General features: G+C 45.1%; 6 protein-coding genes across 6 annotated transcripts; 1 reads left to right on the top strand and 5 right to left on the bottom strand.

Annotated features, from left to right (window-relative positions):
- Window positions 1-993: 993 nt before the first annotated feature.
- On the bottom strand, window positions 994-3,863 carry PADG_02268 (uncharacterized protein; the record flags this gene model as incomplete). Its single annotated transcript, XM_010758987.1, has 5 exons — window positions 994-1,405; window positions 1,557-1,640; window positions 1,798-3,498; window positions 3,562-3,661; window positions 3,740-3,863. 5 exons carry the CDS (start codon window positions 3,861-3,863, stop codon window positions 994-996), a joined length of 2,421 nt encoding a protein of 806 aa, XP_010757289.1.
- A 3,454-nt stretch (window positions 3,864-7,317) lies between these two features.
- On the top strand, window positions 7,318-7,868 carry PADG_02267 (uncharacterized protein; the record flags this gene model as incomplete). The annotated part of the gene is made up of 2 exons (XM_010758986.1): window positions 7,318-7,373; window positions 7,487-7,868. 2 exons carry the CDS (start codon window positions 7,318-7,320, stop codon window positions 7,866-7,868), a joined length of 438 nt encoding a protein of 145 aa, XP_010757288.1.
- Window positions 7,869-11,261: 3,393 nt separating this feature from the next.
- PADG_02266 (nuclear distribution protein PAC1) lies at window positions 11,262-11,888 on the bottom strand (the record flags this gene model as incomplete). Its single annotated transcript, XM_010758985.1, has 3 exons — window positions 11,262-11,612; window positions 11,697-11,759; window positions 11,805-11,888. The coding sequence occupies 3 exons, from the start codon at window positions 11,886-11,888 to the stop codon at window positions 11,262-11,264; spliced, it is 498 nt and encodes a 165-aa protein (XP_010757287.1).
- A 2,235-nt stretch (window positions 11,889-14,123) lies between these two features.
- Window positions 14,124-15,384, bottom strand: PADG_02265 (uncharacterized protein; the record flags this gene model as incomplete). Its single annotated transcript, XM_010758984.1, has 4 exons — window positions 14,124-14,566; window positions 14,709-14,857; window positions 14,980-15,133; window positions 15,231-15,384. 4 exons carry the CDS (start codon window positions 15,382-15,384, stop codon window positions 14,124-14,126), a joined length of 900 nt encoding a protein of 299 aa, XP_010757286.1.
- A 1,060-nt stretch (window positions 15,385-16,444) lies between these two features.
- Window positions 16,445-17,318, bottom strand: PADG_11404 (uncharacterized protein; the record flags this gene model as incomplete). Its single annotated transcript, XM_010759651.1, has 2 exons — window positions 16,445-16,759; window positions 17,220-17,318. 2 exons carry the CDS (start codon window positions 17,316-17,318, stop codon window positions 16,445-16,447), a joined length of 414 nt encoding a protein of 137 aa, XP_010757953.1.
- A 1,493-nt stretch (window positions 17,319-18,811) lies between these two features.
- Window positions 18,812-19,879, bottom strand: PADG_02264 (uncharacterized protein; the record flags this gene model as incomplete). The annotated part of the gene is made up of 2 exons (XM_010758983.1): window positions 18,812-19,381; window positions 19,529-19,879. 2 exons carry the CDS (start codon window positions 19,877-19,879, stop codon window positions 18,812-18,814), a joined length of 921 nt encoding a protein of 306 aa, XP_010757285.1.
- Between the last annotated feature and the right edge of the window lie 40 nt (window positions 19,880-19,919).

Here is a 19,919-nt window from a genome sequence, read left to right as displayed (position 1 = left end):
GAATGAGCAGGTTGAAATCTGGGACAGTAGAGTCACATGACGTAGCTCCTGCCTTGACAAAATAAAGTTTCCAATAGGTAAATAAAGCTTATGATTCGTGTCCCATTAATTATACGGGGTTTGTTTATATATATCTCTTAGCAAAAAGGGTGATAAGTGGAAGGGTATTCAAAAATAAGAGATACGTAAAAGGGAAATTCAAGAACGGAAAACCCAAAACCCCTTCTCAAAAAAGAACCTATCAAGGAAACTTAAAATGGAATAGTTGTATATAGCGTTGCATAGCATAGCGTAAACATAGCATGATAGATAGATCGCAGCCCAAACCAAAAGAAAAAGAAAATTGTAAAAAAGGGGAAAATATGTGAAGAGAACCAGCAAGGGAAAAGAATGCCAGTCCAAAAAGATAAAGGATAACACGAGATTCAACATGAGGGAGTGTATTTGCATTTACTTTTTGCAATCAAGCAGGAAAAGAATAGAGAGAACAAAGATGTAAGAGCAGGAGAGAGAGACAGAAACAGATAAGTGATAAGAGAGGGAGAAAAAGAGATCTTGTACACATACACAGAGAAAAGATATGCGCCCCCATAGGAAAGGGAGAGGATCCACTGGATGGCCAGATATGAAAATGACAATGGCAATGACAATGACAGGGGAGGATAGGTGAGGAAAGCGACGAGGACGGACAGACAAGACAAGACAGATTTGACAAAAATAAGATAACCAAAAAAAAGATAACCAGACCCACTAAATCCAAACAGAGGATAGATGTATAAATGGAGGGAAAAGGTAGAGAAAAAACCATAAATCTCAATCCCTTCAAAATCAAAACCCTCCACTGCCATATAACATATATATATCTACCAGACCACCCATCCGGTAATACCACCATCACTCGTTCCATGCCGCTGTCCCGGGTGAGTTTGCAAAGGAAACCAAATCACGAAACAAGAAAACCCAAAAAGAGGAAAAGGAACCTTCAGCAAATATCTAAATATGCTGCTGCAACAGCTGCGGCGTAATAACCTGCGGATTCACCATCGACGGCATCGGGATGCTCATGGACATAGAAGGCATGGACATGGGCATGGAGGTTACATTGGACAAGTTGACCATGTAGTTGCCGTTGCCGTTGCCGTTGCCATTGCCGTTCCCGCTCCCGCTCCCGTTGCTGGTGTTGGGGTTGCTGGTGTTATTATGGCTGTTCGGATTCTGGCTTTGGTTCTGACTATGGTTATTGTTATTGTTGCTGTTGCCATTTAGATCCACCGAGGACGGGGAGCTGAAATCATCCTGCTCCTGTTCGTTTTCATTTTCATTCTCGTGGTCCTCATCGGAGAAGTTGGCTAGGAGCGATGACTGGCCACCTCCCTGTTGCTGGCTTTCGTGGATGCGGCGGTGCCTGTGAATAGGGTTATGAGGGTTAGTCAGAAGGCTTTGATGGTGGCTTGTTTCTATGTCCGCACGTGTGTGTGTGTGTGGATGTTTTGACAAGACGAAGAGAAAAAAAAAGCTGTTGAAAAGGGGGTGAAAGAGGGAAGATAAAAACATACTGCGCAAGATTATCCGATCGCGAAAAGGCCCTATTGCAATACGGACACGGATACGGGCGTTCCTGTGTATGTGTTCTCACATGTCTATGTTAAACCACTCAGTTAGCAACTTCCTTTCAGCTTGGGCAGTTGGTGGCTGGTTATGGTTGGTTACAACGCTGATTGATACCAACCAACACCCAAATATAACCCACATCGAGTTATTTTACTATGCCAGAAAAAAGGGAGAGAAAAACCATACCTCTTCAAATGCTCCAACCGCTTAAACAACCTCCCACACGACGGAATAGGACACGAATGTGACTTCTGCGGATACGGACCCAGCTCCATCATCGTCGCGCTCCTCGCCCGGCGCACAGGACCAGGACGATCACACTGCCTTCCAACACCAACAGCGTTATCCCCCTCGTTCTGCCCCTGCGGGCCATGTTGACTGTGGCCGTCGCTATGGTGGTGAGCACCCATCACCCCGACCAACCCAGCCTCATCATCCTGCACATTCTCCTCAAGACTAGGCAATGGCGTACCCGTACGCGACAGCTCATGTAGTAAATCCTTCGTATTCACAGTAGATGAGGAAATGTAGCTATTCGTCAGACCAGGAGGTGAATGAGAGTTCGAGTCGTGACTAGAGGACGACTCCTCGGACTCCAGGACAGGCACGGGCGCGACGGAGCTGGACATTGAACGGCGCAGGTCGCTAGGTCGGGATACAGCGTGCGCATGCGTGTACGAATGTGCCTGACCATGCGAGTGGGATTGGGTCTGACCATTCCCCGTAACAGCCGTTGCGATCGCATTGCTGATAGCGGGCGGTATCGACGATCTACGTCTCCGCTGCTTATAAGTAGGAGAACCCTCAATGACACTATAGACATTCGCGGATGGGAACATTCTGGTCGCGGTTGAGAAGTGACCGCCCGCACCGGCACCAGGCCCAGCACCAGTCACAGTAAAGTTCGACGGGGGAAGTTGCATCATCATCGCCGATGTGAAGGAGGTAGAGTGGTTACTTCCCAAATCCGGGATGGCAGTGTACAACCCCGTGTCTTCGTTGGCGATGTACGCAGACTCCGCACCGAGACCGGGGCCCAGGTTGTGGAGCGGGTGTTGGGGTGGTGTAATTGGTTCGAAGGAGATGCCTCGTGCACCTGCTGCCCCTGGGTAATCGTCGTAGTGTGATGAGACGAAGGAGGGTGCTGGCGAGTACTCCATGAAAGTTGGCATGGAGGTGTGCCGAGTGTGAATGCGGGAGATGGGTAGGCCGTTACGGTCATAGGTAAATTGTAGTTCTTGTTCAGGTTTGATCATGGCGGCGTTATTGTTCATGATCTGGGTGTTGGACATGGAGACGGAATTATGGTACATGCCCTGCTGGTTGTTGCTGCCGTTGTCCTCCGGCCCAACGGACATGGCTGGTTGCGGGATCTGGGGTGGTGGCATGGAATCAGTAGCTCGACCACCACCCATGGGCGACGTAGAGTGCGTCGCGTAAGCCGCCGCTGTGTTAGCATGAGCAGAGAAAGATGAAGAATTCGCCTGTTGCGCCTTCGTAAGTTGCTCAAAGAGACTCTGCGACGAGTCAAATTCAAACGACAAGGCTGGCTCATTAACAGCGACAGTGGTTGCCTCCTGACCCATCTTTTCCCGTTTCAAATCCCGTTCCAGGGCATCGAGGAAGAGTCTGTCATGGGGCACGCTGTACCAGTAGAAGACCTTTTGTTTCTTCTGTGTTCTGATGCAGTTGTTCTTGTATAAAAAGTCTAGAAAAGCGCTTTTGGGTTCTTCGAGGGAGGCATCAGTGCCAGATTTGAGATTGCGAAGATCAGAGAAGATTCCCTCCTCGAACTTTTTTGTGTTTTTCACTGGTCGGCCAAAGGCTTGGAATCGGAAAGATAAGCAGCGGACGATATCCGTTCCGGAAATGTGAAAGAGGTTATTCCTACGGTGTCATTAGACGTGGTCTTCTGCATCACTCCACTCTACAACCAGTCCTTGAACATACCATAAAACACAGGAAACATAGTCGCCTGTGGGCAGCAAAAATCGTCTGATGAGTTGATCTGGACTCCAGTCAACTGGTGCAGATATAAGAAAGTATTTTACTGTTTGTCGTCAGGCGTCAGCAAAAGACGTGTTACCTTTTTGGTGGGAATGGACTCGGGCGGCGGAATTGAACTCACAATTATCAACTTGTTGCAGGGCAACCTGTGCATCCTGTGGGAGGCTTTGCTGTGCCTCATTGGAGAGCATGAAGGTTTCTGGTTTCTGCGGTGGTGCCATGGAAGCACCATGCTGAGAATACATCGTGATAAGGCCGGGGGCTCTTGAGCTATTTCTCTCTGCGACGAAGGGGTTAGTCACGCCAGGTGTTTTCTCGAAGACGACAACACTAAACAGATAGGCCTCTTTCTCCATACACCTAGATATACGTATGCATGTATGTATGAGAGAAGAAGGGCAGTTCACAATAGCGGAGGGAAAAACCAACCGTGTTGGAAGTCGCCAAAGAAAATCCAGCAAAACAAGAACGACGTTGCAATCGGCACCAGCCACGCGAAGTGAAGAAACAGAAAATGAACAAAATAGTAATAATTTTAATAAAAATAAGAAAACGAAGCGGGAAGGGGAAACGATCGTGAAGATGTCTGAAAAGATGGCGGATGGAAGTTCGAGGGACCAGCCTCAATGGGATCTCGAAGCCTGGTGATGCGAATCCTGTCGAGAACGGAGAAGCGAGAAGCAAGGAAGCAGCTGATGTGGAGGCATATATTGATTGGTGTTAAGGGGGCCCTGCCCGATTAATGAAATGTTGTATTTGGTCTCTGTTGAATATATTTCTCTTTTCCGGATAGAAGCTCGACGTGACCGGCTTGTGAGTGAATGGGCGGGGGGGGAGTGTGTATATGTGTGTGCGGATGTGTGGGGTGTGCGTGTGTATGTGTGTGTGTGTGTGTGTGTGAGAGAAAGAGGGTGTGTGTTCTTGTGTGTGGGTGTGTGGGTGTGTATATATGTGCAAGTGTATATATATGCGTGGAACTGAAAAAACGACGACAAAAATAATCCTGTTACGGAGAAAAAGAAAATAGAGGAAATATTAGCTAATGGGAAGGGCGAAAAAGGTGGAGGAAAGTAGAGAGATGGCGAGAGAAGGGATGGAAAGGAGGAGGAAGAACGACGATGTGGTTGGGAGAAAACCGCGACCGGGGACGGGAGAGAGGGAAAAATGGAGAGGAAGAGAGGAAGAGCGGAGGCAGCGTGAGAACAGGAAACATGGACAGAGAGAGACACACCAGACACACAGCGAGAGTGAGCGTGAGAGACGGGGGTTGGGGGTTTGGGGGGGTTGGGGGTTGGACAAGAGAGATTGAACCTGCGGGACTGGGTGGGCGTTGGGCCAGCGAATAAGGCTGGGAGGACCGGGTATCGAAGTAGAAGAGCGCAAGCGGGATGGAAGTTCTAGAGAGAAGGGGAGCAGCAAGGAAGAGCAGATTTGAACGCTGAAAGAAACTTCGAGAGAGGCTTCAACGGGCTTCTACCGGTCTCAAAGAGGGCTCCACAGGGTGGGAGTGGATTGGGTGGTGAGAGGATTATTATTAGCATCAGCCTTGCCTGGTATTTGGCGTTAACCGGCTCCACTCTAGTCCGGTGGGTTCAGAGGAGCCAGTCGGAGTGGGCGGGCCCAGAAAACTTGGACGCTGCATTATTATTTGCAGAGGAGAGCAGCAGACAAGAAGGAGGAGAGAGAGAGAGAGAGAGAGAGAGAGAGAGAGAGAAAGATCGATAAATTAGAACGGTGTGGTATTGTATGGCATGGCTGCATGAACTACTATTCTGGTGCACTACTCCAGCCGGCGGCGCTACAACACCTCCCAAGACTCTTAGCCAGGGGTTCGGGATAGTTTCTTTCTGTCTGTTGCTCTCTGGTGTCTTTCTCTTTTCAACACCTATCTTGCTGCTGCTGCTGCAACAACTGTGGCAGTGGAGAATGCCGCAGAAATCAAGAATAATAGAAAACTACGGTAACCGCGCACCTCCCAAACTCCGGTCGACGGTTCCGGTTCCTGGAGTTTACCATCATGTTGTGAACCTTGGTAAAAAAATTGCTATGGCGCTGGTTGATGACAACTAATGCCTAGGCCATGTTGGCCACCAAAAAATCAAATGTGTCCAATTATTCCTCTCAGCCGCGATAATGCCTTGAATCTGCAACTGAAGAATCATGAAATTCTATAAAGACAGAGAGAGGAGGGGGAAGAGGGGGAGGAGGAGGAGGAGGGGAAGGGGAGGTTGGGAAAGCTTGTTGAAGTTGCAATTGCTACTCTTGAAAAGCAAGAAAATCTTTTCAATTCATGCAACTGTATGAATGAATTTTAAATCTGAAGAGAAAAGAGCTATTTCTGCTGTTAGCATTTATTGAGAATATGGCTAATCTTCTTTATAGTAGTTAGTTAATCATTTAGTTTTTACTTTTCTTTGAAATAATAAAAACTACGTTTTAAAATTAATAATATATTATATAAAGCTTAAATACTATTATTTTTAAATAATAATAATTAAATATTAAATAAGAGTTTTAAAAATAATTATTTAAATAGAAAATTTATTTTAAAAGCATTTATTTATTGAAAATAAATATAAAAATTAAAAATTATTAAAAATTATTATTAATATCAAATAATAGATTTTTATTTTATAAAATTTAATAAATATTAATAATAATAAAATATTAAAAATTAAAAGAAAGAATAATAACTTTATAAAATAGTTAAAAATTAAATAAATACGATATATTTATAATATTATTAAATTTTATTTTATATATCAATACTATTGTGATTTAAATATTTAAAATAAATTTATAATTATTAATATACCTTTATGTAGTTAAATAATTAAATTATTTAATAAATTATACTTTTAATCTTTAAAATTTTAATAATTTATCATAATATAGTAGTTATAACAAAGGAAAAAATTAAAAATTTAAAAAATTTTATTGTTTTATTTACAAAGTTCATTAAATAATTTATTTTTTTAATTTTTTTTTTTAAAAAAATTTACAGTTTCAGGGCTTTATCAAGTGCAGAGATTGTTGTTATAGATGGCACAAAAGGAAGCTGTTCGAACCATATTGTAATTTAGTTGATTGTTAGGTGTAGATTGCTATATTGGATTAAAACCTAATTAGTTATGTTTCGGATTTGGTGGCCAAACTCGCTTGAATGTCCAATTATGAGCAAACCATTGGGAAGCCCATCCGATTTCCCGTGTTCTTGAAGACATCGCAGACAGCGAGCACATATTCTATCATAAATGGATATATGGATATAAAATTGAAATTTATGCCAGTCCAAGGTCTGCCTTTGTTCACTACTCACATACCCACCATGACAGCGTTATAGAATGGTGAATCTAACAAAAAGAGAAGAGGGGGGGAAGGGAATAAAAATAAAAATAAAAATGATGATTCTGATATTCTCCTCGTTTGTGGCAAACTGAAGATGTTTTCATGCCGACAATGCGACTGCACAACACCATACAGACAGACAGACCTTACGTCCAACATCTTCACTGACATTTGACATCGTATCAGCTACAGCACTGTCCCTGCAGAAGGAAGGCAGATGCCGTCTATGCGCCTCCTCTCCCGTCTCTGGCTAATTCTCTACTAAACTCATCGCCACCTCTTGATTTGCAACTGCGGCTCCATCTATACCCGACCTCGACGTCCGTCTGGTCGCCTATCCTTGACCTTAGTATGGCGTTTCATCCATTCAAAACTCGCAGTGAGAGTGGGGAGAGAGGAGGGAATAAGTAAGATTAGCCGTGACTTCCTACACCATAATACGGCTTCTACTAATACCTCTCAACCCTACTTAGCTTTCCTGCATTTAGCAACTGCCCAGTTCCATGATGATATGATGAAGACATGATGATGAAGATGGCGGCGGCGGCGGCGGCGGTGGTGGTGGTGATAGTGATAGTGATGACTTTGGGACATACATCAGGGGGAGTCTGGGGAAGTTGCCGATGGCTTCTTCCAAGTTACCACTCTCCAGCCATTATTCATTTCCATACATCTTCCATTATCACCATTCCAAATTTCTCTATCGCTTCAAAGAAAGCAAAAGAATGAAACGAGCGCCTTGTTTACTGAAACTTACTTCAACCCTTCCAAGCTCCCAGTCTGCTTGCTTCCACGCTGCTCAACCCACCTTAACCACTTCTACAGACATCCTCAAGATAAGGATCTTCCTTGCGGAAAGTTACGAAAAACGATCAATCTTATCGCCCAGTGTGCCCCCGTAGTAGTAAAAGATCCATGACGTATTACTATCGGATATCCTGGTAACAATAAGCACGATGAAGAGATAGTGTGTTGGAGGCGCTGGGTGATAAGAACTTAAGCAGCCAAGTTGGAAGCTTATCAAGGGGCGATTATGAAAGAAGAAATGAATAGAGAGCAAAAAAGAAAATTAGCCGGAGGTTGAACAGGGCATTCGATGGAATACATACTTTGGAATTAAGAAATGGGTTGTTGACAATCAAGATGCAGTTTCTATTTCTCACCCAACACCGGGGCAAGTTTTCTATACGCATCCACACATTGCCCTCCTCCAAGCACAGTCAATGCGATCCTTAAGGTTTTCATAAAAAGCTTTTTTCTAACAACAAAAAAAAAAGAAAAAGAAAAAGAAAAAGAAAAAGAAAATATGAAATCAAGGAAAAGAGAGATAGAGTCTAACTATGGAGAAGAAAAAGAAATCTAAAGTATCTTTCTAAAAATCTTATATATTATCTATCCCTGTTTCTTTGAAAGTCCAACAACCTAATCTCAACAACATCCAACATCCATGGATACTTCCCGTATCTACATGTCCACTTCAAAATCTGACTACAGCCTTAGGATGCCCATTTCATCCATACAACGCAAAGGACGAAGACCAATCCCTCTGAACCTGACACATTCCACGCACAGAACGGACACAGCCCAATATGGATACCTAAGCTACCCCGGAAAACCACTCACCATTGGACTCGGCTAGATAACGAAGCAATCTTGGAACAAGCGCCAATGGCTGGACTGCAACCAAGCACAACAATCAACCTGACAGAACGGCAGGCTACTCAAGAAGGAAAAAGGGAAAAAGGAAAAACAAAAACTTGCACATCAAAATAAAATCGCCAGTTGCAACCCCAACCACCCAATCAATTCACCAATTAACGCAAGCAATACTTTGTATCCAGCCAGTCGCCGGTTTTGGCGAATGTTTGTCAGCCAGTTAGCAACGGTTCCTTTTATAGAAAGAAAATCTTATTTGCTGTCTGTCTTCCTTGTTTGCTCGTCTACATCCCTTTCTCCCAAGTCAAACCTCGCACAATCCGAGATAAAAGGGGTTGGGGGGGGGGTTGGGGGGGGTGGTGAATAAAATCTATTACGAAATAGACATGGGATAGTTAAAGAAAGGGGGAGGGGTAAAAAATAATGGCAGCTCCCTCCAGACCCCCCAATTCCCATCTCACCGCACTTTCAAAACCATTCTCAAACTGGCGCCAGGGCGGGGCCAAGCGGTTCCACCCACAATCCACCACGAAAGAGCAAAAAGTAACTAAAAGAATCCGTCGAGGAACGTCATCCGTTAACACATCGTCTAAACTTTTCTCAACCACTAAATACTTTTTACAAATCCGGTCTTAATCCCCATTCCAACTTCCGCGGTTGGCCCCTCGCGAAGCCGCGATCTAGCCATGGAGTAGTCAGTTGTTAGAGTAGCTATCAGCAAACCTGTGGGCTTTCTTGAGTGGAGGGGAAAACAACTCATCCCCGTCAAAAAGTTTGTAACATTCCTCAAAGAAAAAAGAAAAAAGAAAAAAAAAAAGAAAAAAAAGAAAAAGAAAAAAGAAAAAAGGTTCTCCGTGTGCACCGGACATACGAATGGTGTGTGTTGCCTGGGTATTGGATAAAGCCCCCCTACCGATGCGGCGCGCTGTTTCAGAATCCTGAGGCTTAGAGGCGCTAGTTTCGGAAAAATGGAGCCTGGGGTACGTTTTGACTTCGGCCTCAGTTGGAACTTGGCGGCAGTCTCAGGTTTTCAGGGCTAGTGGGGAGTCGAGCATGACTAGATGAGGGGTTCAGAGATGGATAAGAGATGGCCCGATGGGCCCGCTGCCAGGGTGCATTGATGGCGTGTTTTTTTTTTGGCTGAGGTATTATGCAAAAAGGCTTGCGGAGAGGTGACATGGTGCCTTGTTGGCTTGCTTGGGGGCTTGATCTGGGACGGAGTTGGATCACGGATGGTATCATTCTGGTGGAAGTTACTGACTACATGTTGACCGGCTCGGAAGATGGTTTGATGATGAGTGAGTGGTTGTGGTCGGCTTTTCATCTTGAATTTTGTCTCATCGCCAGATTGCGAGTGGCTGGAAGGCTTTGATTTATCATTTCCGAAAGAATAGGTCGGAAAAAGACTCACAATGGTCAAACTAACCATATCTATGGCAGCTGCTTTCTTGGGTGCGTCTTTCTTGAACGCTTTTCACCTCCATGTCTGACGCAAATGCCCTGCGTTACTGCTAAGACGTACCATAATAGCACAGTACCTTTTCCGCAGTCACAACTCCGGTCCTTATGATATATTCTCATAGCCAATGCCAGTCTTGGATCGGTGCCGGGGCAAATGGGCCCAAATCTCCATCCATGAGGCCCATTTTGAACCCACCCCCCCCCCCCCCCCCAAACAATGGGGCTGGAACTGAGCAATCCGGCTACGTTACGAATGTGCCCGATCAACGATTCATGATGTTAACGGCTTAGAAAGCTCAGTGGAACCATGCCGGGAAGAAACTAATGTGGGGCGAAGAGACCATACTCTATTGCATACTTTGTATGCGTTCTGGCATTTAGCATCAACTGGGCGAGGAAAACTTGCTGCAGAATGACACTGATAAACCTTTCTGTCCGGTGGAGCTGCCCAGGTTGAACCATCTTGCCCGACTGCGACTCTGCGCTGGACTGCTAAGATCAGACCCACTGAGTATCGAGATCTACTAAAGCCTAACCAGGAGGACAGATCTTTTCTTTCTTTCCTTTTTCTTTGGGGGGTTGAGGAGAACGCGGAGGAAACCCTACTCCCTGAGTCAACCGTTTCAGCTGTGTCTCAAGTCCTTGACTGACAGCAGGATGCCAGAGCTGAGAAACTAGTTCACACTGCAGACAATGTCACACATTTCATTCTATCAAAAAATAATGATCAGTCGAATACTCTGCGGTGGTATGATGTATAAAACACTGTAGTAGTTGTATATTTCATACAATATTTTTCTGACATATTACTTGTGACATTCATTCTATATGAAGATCAGACGAGCTGGAGCAACCATCCTCTTAATAAAAGAGCAGATGAGACTGCAGAGAACTTCATTGTATATACATAGCTCTTTTATAGAAGAGGTTGTTGTATTGACTATTGCGTTCTTGTTTGCTGCTGCTTTAGCGCATCTCAGACGTAATAATAGACGATTTCAATTATCCTTGAGAACACACAGAGCGAGAGAATGGAAGTGGTAACTAACTAACATGCTTCACGTCTGCAAAGTTCATTGCTTGGCGCTGGGAAGGAATATCTAGCGATCCCTTGTGACAAATCCTGGGCATTGGAAGGCGTTGTTCGCTGGTTGCAAGGGTGTTCTATTCACATAGATCTACTTCTCCTGAAACAGGACAAGCTGACAGCTCCTGAAAATGAACGACGAGCAGCAGTATGCATCTGTCGGTTCGGGATCATCCCCTGCGACCTCAGTTCGCGGAAAATCCTCAGCTTTGAATCCACCCCTGCCGTGGCGACGAATGCTGCGCATTTGCACCTGAATGGTTCCTCTCTTATCCCGTTGCGCTCCGAGCGTCCCATTGCCTTCATCATTCTTCCTCCCCGAAGCGCCGCTGTAAACTGCAGGTACATCCTTGACAGTTCCCGGGGCTCGCCTCAGACAGTTGACAAAGCCATCATGCACGTCGCTGAGCATCTTGATGCACTTCCGCTCTTGACTCAGGTCCTAGCAGCATAGCCAGTGTTTTGTCATCCAATACTGGAAGGAGATATTTGCCCACTGGGATGATGAAAAAGCCAGCGTTCGCACCCAGTTGTCATGGCCTTCTAGTGTCAGGAGGCAAGTCCCGCGATTATCACGGAGTTTGATAGTCTGATCTCATGACTCAGTCACCATGAACTCTGCTGTGCTACTTACATAGGGAGGCTTCTTCAAGGGGTTACAAAGATACTGATCTAAGGCAGGTTGGAGTGAGTGCACAAGATCCATTGAAGTGGTCATGGCCAAACATTATCAACTTATCACCTGGAATGGATATATCTAGAGATATCTCATAACTAAGCAGTTATGTCTTCCCCAGTCAAGAGAAGGAATCTTCTATCAACGAAGGGTAAAACATCTCATACCCAGCATATCTGGCCTTGCAGTGCCTTCATGCAATGCTCAGTGGCGATATCCCATATCTTTAGAGCCTTATCTCTGCTTGCACTAATGAGGAAGTTTCCAGATAATGTCTCAGCAGCCTTGCAAAGGAAATAAATAGTACTGACGCTGTGATTATAGTCTAACAAAGTTTAAAATGTTTTTATATACTTATCTGCTAGATTTCGTAGTTTAATGATGAGATTAAAGCTGCAGGATATCAAAATGATATCATCTTTTAGGCTGTCATAGTCATCATTCAGTTCTTGCTCTTATATGGCGTTGGTTTTGTATTTCAGTTTCATCAAGCTCTCAGTCCTATGTTTAAATAATACAATTATCAGAGCTGAAGGCTATGAGAGAGAATAGTGAGTATAATATTATACTGTTTATGATATCTTAAATATTATCTCAAAGAATGTTAACAAGAAAATTAAAAAAAAAAAAAAAAATTCAAGAAAAAAAGTCTTGATTACACTGAGAAAAAGAGAGAGAGATCATTTTGTCAAAAGTCATTCTATAATGCTTGTATTACAGATTTTGGCATTTATTGTCTCTGACAAAATACTAATCAGATGTCTTTATTTAGACATTGCTATTTGTAGTAAACCGAATAAAGACTTTGCTATGCTTGATCTGTCTTTCTCTGTAACAAAACGACTGCTTATTCATACTTCTTCAACAACGTTTTGTATTTCTTTGACATTGCTGCATTGGAAATAGCTTCCTCAAGGTCCACCTCTATTCTGGACGCAGTGGTTTATTCATAGACAAGGCAAAAAAGCTATGGTTGACTTTGACTGGGAACCGGAGCATTAGCTTTGGTCTAGGCTCAACCACTGTCATCATTAAGGTGTGAACGCACATGCTTTGAACCTGTCAGTAAGGTAGTTATACAAACCCATGCGAGGGATTGGTGAACCGAAAATGCTAGAGCCCAGACTTGGAGGCCCCCTCTTTGCTTCAACCATTGTCATTTTGCTACGGGCTACCCGTCACCTGCAGGCAGAGCGAGAGAACTTGTGAATGGAAAATGTGGAGAGCGCAAGGGTCAATCAAGAGCGCGCAAATACGGAGCCCTTCAATCGGGCGGTGGCGCGGGATGGTTTTACTGTCCTGAAGGCCCGAGGAGGCGCAGCCAAACGGCATTAATGGGTCAGGACAGAAGGCGATGGAAATTCTCGATCAGCTTCTGGTCGTTTTGAGGTTTCACAACCCTGGATTTAACAAGTTCATTTTGGTCCGGACAGCGGCTACTGCATGAAATTTTCTCAAGATTTTTTTAGAGATTGTATGTGACTGGTTGGGCTTGTTTTGCAGAAATGGATATCAGGTTCTACCCCGTTGCTGGAAGCTATAAATATCTTCCGTGTATATTGTATGTTGAGTTTTGGAAGTAAGATTTCATAATGGGTCTTGTTTGATATATATCTATCCCCTTACAGGATTCTTCAAAATGAAACTATGGTGTAGATTAAATGGGCTTTTTTAATATCTTTTGGCCGCCCAGTTGATTCATGCAAGGAATGTTTTGGCGGCTCTTTGTAGTTTCCAAACTAGAAAATTGGAGTTCTCTTCGAATATCTTGTCAGATACTAGTTTTGATGAAGGGAAGAAATGCCCATCAAATGCTCACAAGAAGGTTTTTGACTGAGATGATTGCCATATGTAAACGTTGCTATTTTATTTCCCAGGCCACATTCCTGCAATAGAAATCGCTGGGCTTTCCATTGGCATATGAACACACAGGAAAAAGGGGTAAATGGACTAGATGAAAGGGACGGACAACATATGTACAGATCGCCAGGAAAATTAAACAGATATTCATGAGAAGGAACAGAGGACAAAAAGGAAGAGGAATAAAGTCTTGAGAAAGAAAGATATATTTTGGTGCATGAAAGAAGCTGAAAAGAGAGTAATATAATAACATATTATCAACAAATCGATACCTGGATAGCAAGATCAGTGACTCATGCATACCCCAATCCACCATCCAAAATATCCAAAGATATAGACAATGCCCAAACAGCCCCCTCTATACCAGAGGATATAATGCGCATGCACATTGCTAAAATAAAGGCCAACAACCCCTTCTCAACCATGGTTCGCGGGCATTTCATGTGCAGCCGTAAGTCTATCACGCGATAGATTCGCTTTCAGATACGGAGCAATGTCGCGCTCGTTTTGGGGAGCAACAGCAGGTGCATAGTACCCTTTCGCTGTAACTACAGCCCCAGCTCCGCTTGGCCCGTCACCCAGCTCGGATAGCATCTGCGAGCTGTCCAGTTCCGACCCCCGCCCAATCCCCATTGCGATTTTGCTCCTTTTCTGGTTGCGGCGGAAGAAGAAGAGGCCAAAGCCTACGATGGTGATACCCGCGACGCCGCCGATTGTACCGCCTGCTATTACGCCCGAGGAGGGTTTGTTTGATGACTGTGGATTTTCTTGTTCTTTTTGGGATGGCAGGGTTGGAGAAGAAGAAGATGCTGCTGTTGACAGAGGTGAACGCTGGGGTGGTGGAGTGATTGATGGCAATTCTTGAAGATGGCACATGTAAGTAGATGTGTTTTAATGTTTTGAGCTTGTTTACTCTGAGGAGATGTTGGTGCTGGGTAATGGGGATTCGGAGAGTTGATGTCTGATGAAGAAATTGAGACGGGACCGTGAGTATGAACTTACTCGTTGTCGTGGCCGTGACCTCCACCGGGAGAGTGCGGTAGACAGTATACGCTTTCCAATCCTGCCAACAGAAGATGTTTGTTGCAGACGGCGAGCCGAAGGGTGAGGTTTCGTATACGGTCATTGTTTGGCAGGAGGCGCCTCGTTGGCTATTTTCATTTGTCAGATATATTGATATGCTGCCTCATCCACACCTGGAGACAGGGGTTTCCTCCTCTATCTTTTCTCTTCCTCTTCTCCTTCTCATCTGGGCGGAAGGCGATGGTCATACCAGGTATACGTGCGACCGTATTGAAGTTGAACGGTTCCATCTAGACAGTTTGTAGCCATTGCACATGGTGTTGTTTGAGAAATTTTGCAACAGCCGGCATAGGTTCCCGATGTTATCCACGCGCTATCAGTGTTGCCGCATGTTATCGATTCGGCTATGGAGATGGACCAGAATGGTCCCAGTTAGTAAAAAAGAAAATGGGCATATCCAAGAACAGTTTGATGGCCGGATTTATTCAAAGTTGTACGAACTTGACGTTGATCCGTCTTTGTGAAATACATAGTATCCGTTGAACCACATCGGGGCATCTTCAGCGTTTGAAAAGTTTTTTTCCAGCAGAGCGAAAAGGCTCAACGCCAAAATTAGAGAGGGTCGCACCCCCATCATCCCCCTCATCATCATCATATTGACAGTCGGCTGAGAAAAAAAAATCGCTGCGCTGTTGTGTTGGCTCTAACGCAAATTCGATGACCGCGACGTTACATCAAGCTCCAGGCGGGAACAGACACAGTCGTTCAAATCGAGATTCTTCGAGGACAGACGCTTCCAATGAGACTGCAACGATGAGAAAGATCCAAGAAGAACACATCCCTTGGAGGGGAAAATTAACTTGGAAAAAGAAGAGAAGAATGAAAACAAATGATCGTCGACCCCAGAACGTTTCTTCTGATGGGAGAGAAGCCAACCCCAGTCGCCCCGTGGAACCCCCGCCTCAATGCCATTATGAAGATGACTTGATGCCGGAACATCAGCTCAAGCGCTATGCGTTGCGCATCGCTGTCAGCAGCAAATGAGAGGGCATGGTTCTTTTGCCAGGCCACTAGGAAAAGGGGCGGGAAACAAAAAAAGAAAACACGTAAAATAGCCTGGCTAAGAAAATGGTCATTGGATTTAATCTTCTTTAGCTCCAGAAATTTCACGTAGTATTAACTATCCACTGGCAGTAATGCCAAATGACAACGTTTTTTCCTTTCAGGCCAAGCAAACAAACAGCAAAGCGTGTGGGAAGGAAGTCTTGTTCGGGGTACACTTCCGCGATTGCAGCGGATTCTTCCCCTAGTTCACACGTCGCAGGTGAAGCATCCATGATGCATAGTGCAGCTCGCCCTATCACTATAAAAGAATAGTCGTAGTTGTGTTGCCAGGAACAAGGATGGCATGGTCTCAGCTGGGCGAATAGGGGGTAGTACCAGGTAGCCCACGTTCCACCCGCCGAGATATCCAAGCGTGAAGATCACTTCACTCTGGATTCCAGCGCAAAAGCCAAATTCATTCGTTTCTGACAAAATGCCATTGCAGCAGAACCGTAGATAACTGACAGATACGGGTCACGACTGTGTTTTCGTCAGACCCCAAAAAGAGAGGTAGTTTAGTATCCCATTATCTTCGGGGAAACCCCAGCGCAAAAGTTCGAAAATTTTAATTATTCCTCTGGCGTTTAAAATCTGAAAGGCAAAACTTAGCCCTACAAAGTTGAAGGACCCAGAGGTTCTGATCTTCGCTTGAGATGGGATACCCTATTGGGCAACTCGAAGCAAGCCCCCGGCATGAGTTTCTGGGGTATCCGAATCACGACCCAGGCTGCATTGCATGGCTGATGAGGAATGAGGAATCTTGCGAACGCTTGATGCTGTGCGGAGGAGTTGTTTGGAGATCTCCCCTCTGTCGCTGGAGGTAGCGTTTTTCTTGTTCCTGGGAGAAATGATCGAAGCTTGGCCTTTGCGAGGTTTTGATGGTAAGGATTCGGCTGCTCGGTGGTCTCTGGCGTGGGAAGAACCCACTTTTGTCAAAAAGGAAGAATCTCTTTGCCAATTTTGGTATATCAAACCACAGATTAACTAGCCAGCAAGGCGGAGCCTGAGGCTTCCGAGCACAAAGTGCGCTGCTGTCGGTGAAGTGCGGTGATCGGACAACTTTAAGCCACTATTCCATCCATATTTCACGTACTCTCCAATGGTGGGGGATGATCAATTTGCCATTTCAGAAGGGCAGACTCTTATTGCTTTCAAGATAAAACTTAAAATTGAACGAAGAGACAACACTTCACTAGGCGCCAGCGATCCACAAACCCGAAGCGGGAGGATGCGCATGCGGTAGAATGGAGCTACTCATGAAGGATAAACAATTTTATGGCAGGCCCTGAACGACTATCTCCAGAGCGTGGAGCAGCAGTGCAACCAATGAATATTCAATGGGGGGAGAGAAAGAAGATAACGTATGTACGGAGAAACTAATTGTACAAAAGACGCTTCAGATTCAAGCAAAAGGCTCTGCCCACTTCCGTCTTCGAATTTCGATGGAGGTAAAACTTGAATCTTCCCATCAACACCCAAAAACATTTCCCCTTGACCACCGTGCGAGAGATGCAGTAAAAAGATCCAGGATGTTAAGTTTCTGCAACAGCAATCGGCGGTTGTATCTCTTCACCCGGACCAGTGCAATGTTTTAGACCTTTCGATATAGGATCTGGAGAGAACTTGGGTGTTTGCTTCCCCTTGGAACTTGAAGAGTGACACTGTATGTATAGTAGTATAAATGCTTGTCTATGCAGGAGATCATTCTTCGCCATAAGAGATAAAGCAGGTAGTTACATTTTGACCACCACATCTCTATTCGATTGGAAACAGTGACGATTGTCTCTAGTTCAGATTTCCAAGAGAAATTACGGCCCACTCTGCGTTGCAATGGATCAAGAATCTTGAGGTTGTTAAGGCCGGGATTCTGTTGCTTCTGGTAATGAAGGAATTCAAGGCATGGTTCAAAGGAAAAAGGATCCGTCTCACCCTCCGGCTGGACCAGTTAAGGGCTCATGATAACAATTTCAAGGCATCGCACAAGGTGTGCGGCAATGTATGATTGGACGGGGGAATACCCTGTCCCTGACATATGAGCTCCCGCAGGTGGGTGTAGATTCTTTCGTGGGAGGGTTAGCTACTCTGCTATCTAAATCGGGACTCTCAACAGTGCCCTGCGCTTCGTATCACCAATCGAGTCTCAGGCTGCACCCTACCGCAACAGAGGACTCGGTGTGAAAGAAAGGACCGGAATCAAAGGGAATTATACCCAGCCAGAACTCCTCTCTTTCCGGGCTGATATAGAAGTTGGTTGAATGAACGTCTAAAACCTCCCCAAAAAAGAACACATACACACAGTCAAGACACACCATGCCTTTTTACCCTGGAATCTATTTAATCCATGCTCGTGACAATCAATACAAGGATCATATGGAAACATCCACACCCTCACATATGGACGTAGCTTCAACTGGTCCAGTTTTATTTTGGGGTCTTCTCATAGATCATCACTTAATTCTGAAACTCTAGCTTGGTTGTCAGGCTGTGCCTGAAACCTCATTCGCAAACCCGACATGAGAAAGAAGCTTTTGGAAAACTGGCACTTCGCAGCGGACTAAATCCGAAAAAGCATGTGGAAGACGTGATAGTATCAGTATCTCTATCTCTGTCGATCTAATCATTGCAAGGTTCCTGGAACGTCTCATGTTTGCGGTTGACATTTACCCGATGGTCTGGAATCCGGATATTGATTCTTATCAGGCATCATGAGTACCCTAAACCCAATTGCGCAAATCTGAAACAAGTGCTGAAGGTTAGAGTTACCTTTCGGTAAACCTTTTTTTCCCTTGTGTTCGTTGACCGCCATATAAACATGTGCATCTTGAGCCGGGGGTTGAGTGTGTCTGTCCACTTTACAGTGTGTAAAGACACAGCCAGCAGCCGACGTGTCCTTGTTCTCAGTTCCCTTTGCTGGGAATGGAACTTACCTGTGCATCCAGACTTTCGGGCGATGAATAACATCTGCCTGACGTAATATTTCACTTGCGTCCTCCACTGCCTCTCCCTCTCCTTCTGCCCCTATTCAAGCCCCCATCCCTCGGCCCTTGAATATCAGATATATCCTTCTTGCTAAGCCGTAGCGTCCCACCCGCAAACTTCCCAATAGCCGGGCCCCCAATACCCCTCTTACTCAGACTACCCCGACCGCTGCCACTCCTATTTTTCCCAGGCGTAGAGAAAGTAGGCTTCTCAAGAATAATCCCATTCTCCCTAGCTTCTCTCCGTCGCGCTCTTTCCTTTTTGCTAGCTTTCCCCATGATACCTTTGCGATGGGACATGGGCATTTTCGCTTGTGTGAATAAGGATGTTTTTGCTCCGGCAGATTGCATACGGAGATCGATGGCGCGGTGTCGTTTCGCACCGGTTGGGTTGAGGTCGTCTGCGCTTTCGAGGAGATGGGATTCCTTTAGTAGTCTCTGGAGGGCGAGGTCGTTTTTCAGGTTCTCTGCATCCATGGCAAGGTCATCCGTGGTGTCGCCTGATGCTGCTGTCAATTTGTTCTTGGATGATATCTTCGATATCCCGGAGGATGAGGGAGGTTTTGCTGTCTGTAGAGTTCATGATGGCTTTTTGTTAGATCATGCCTTTCTCCCTTCTTTTTCATTTTTATACCAAAAGCTTTATTTTTCATCCTCTAGAATTGAATAATAAAAAAGAAAAGAATAAAGAAGCGCATGATATTGAGTGAAACACACCATAAAAGCTTTCCAAGCCTGTTTGTCTACGCAGTCCTTCCTCGAGTTCCATGAAGTTGTGTCCTCAACTACTTCGGCAGGCTGTTCGACGGCGTTGGCTTCGTCCGAAAGGCCTTCCCACTCCTCCTCACCGTCATTTTCCTCTTCTGCGGACGAAAGATATGAAGACTCCTTTGGAGCAGTGGATATAGGTTTCACAAGCGCTTCCACTGGCCCAAATTCAGCCTCAAAAATCTTGCGTAGAATATCCTGTGCTTCATCGGCGGATGTCGGGTTTTCCTCGTCGCTATCCTCCTCGTTATGGGCTTGTCTCGTAACGACCGTAACATCCCGTTTTCGTTTGCCTAACATCATATGTAAAGGTAGCGAATATTCACCAATTCGAAGCGTT

The sequence above is a fragment of the Paracoccidioides brasiliensis genome, assembly GCF_000150735.1.
Source record: "Paracoccidioides brasiliensis Pb18 unplaced genomic scaffold supercont2.2, whole genome shotgun sequence".
Classification (NCBI taxonomy): Eukaryota; Fungi; Ascomycota; class Eurotiomycetes; order Onygenales; family Ajellomycetaceae; genus Paracoccidioides; species Paracoccidioides brasiliensis.
The sequence above is the reverse complement of the archived record's forward strand: the minus strand, read 5'-3'. Positions and strand labels throughout refer to the sequence as shown.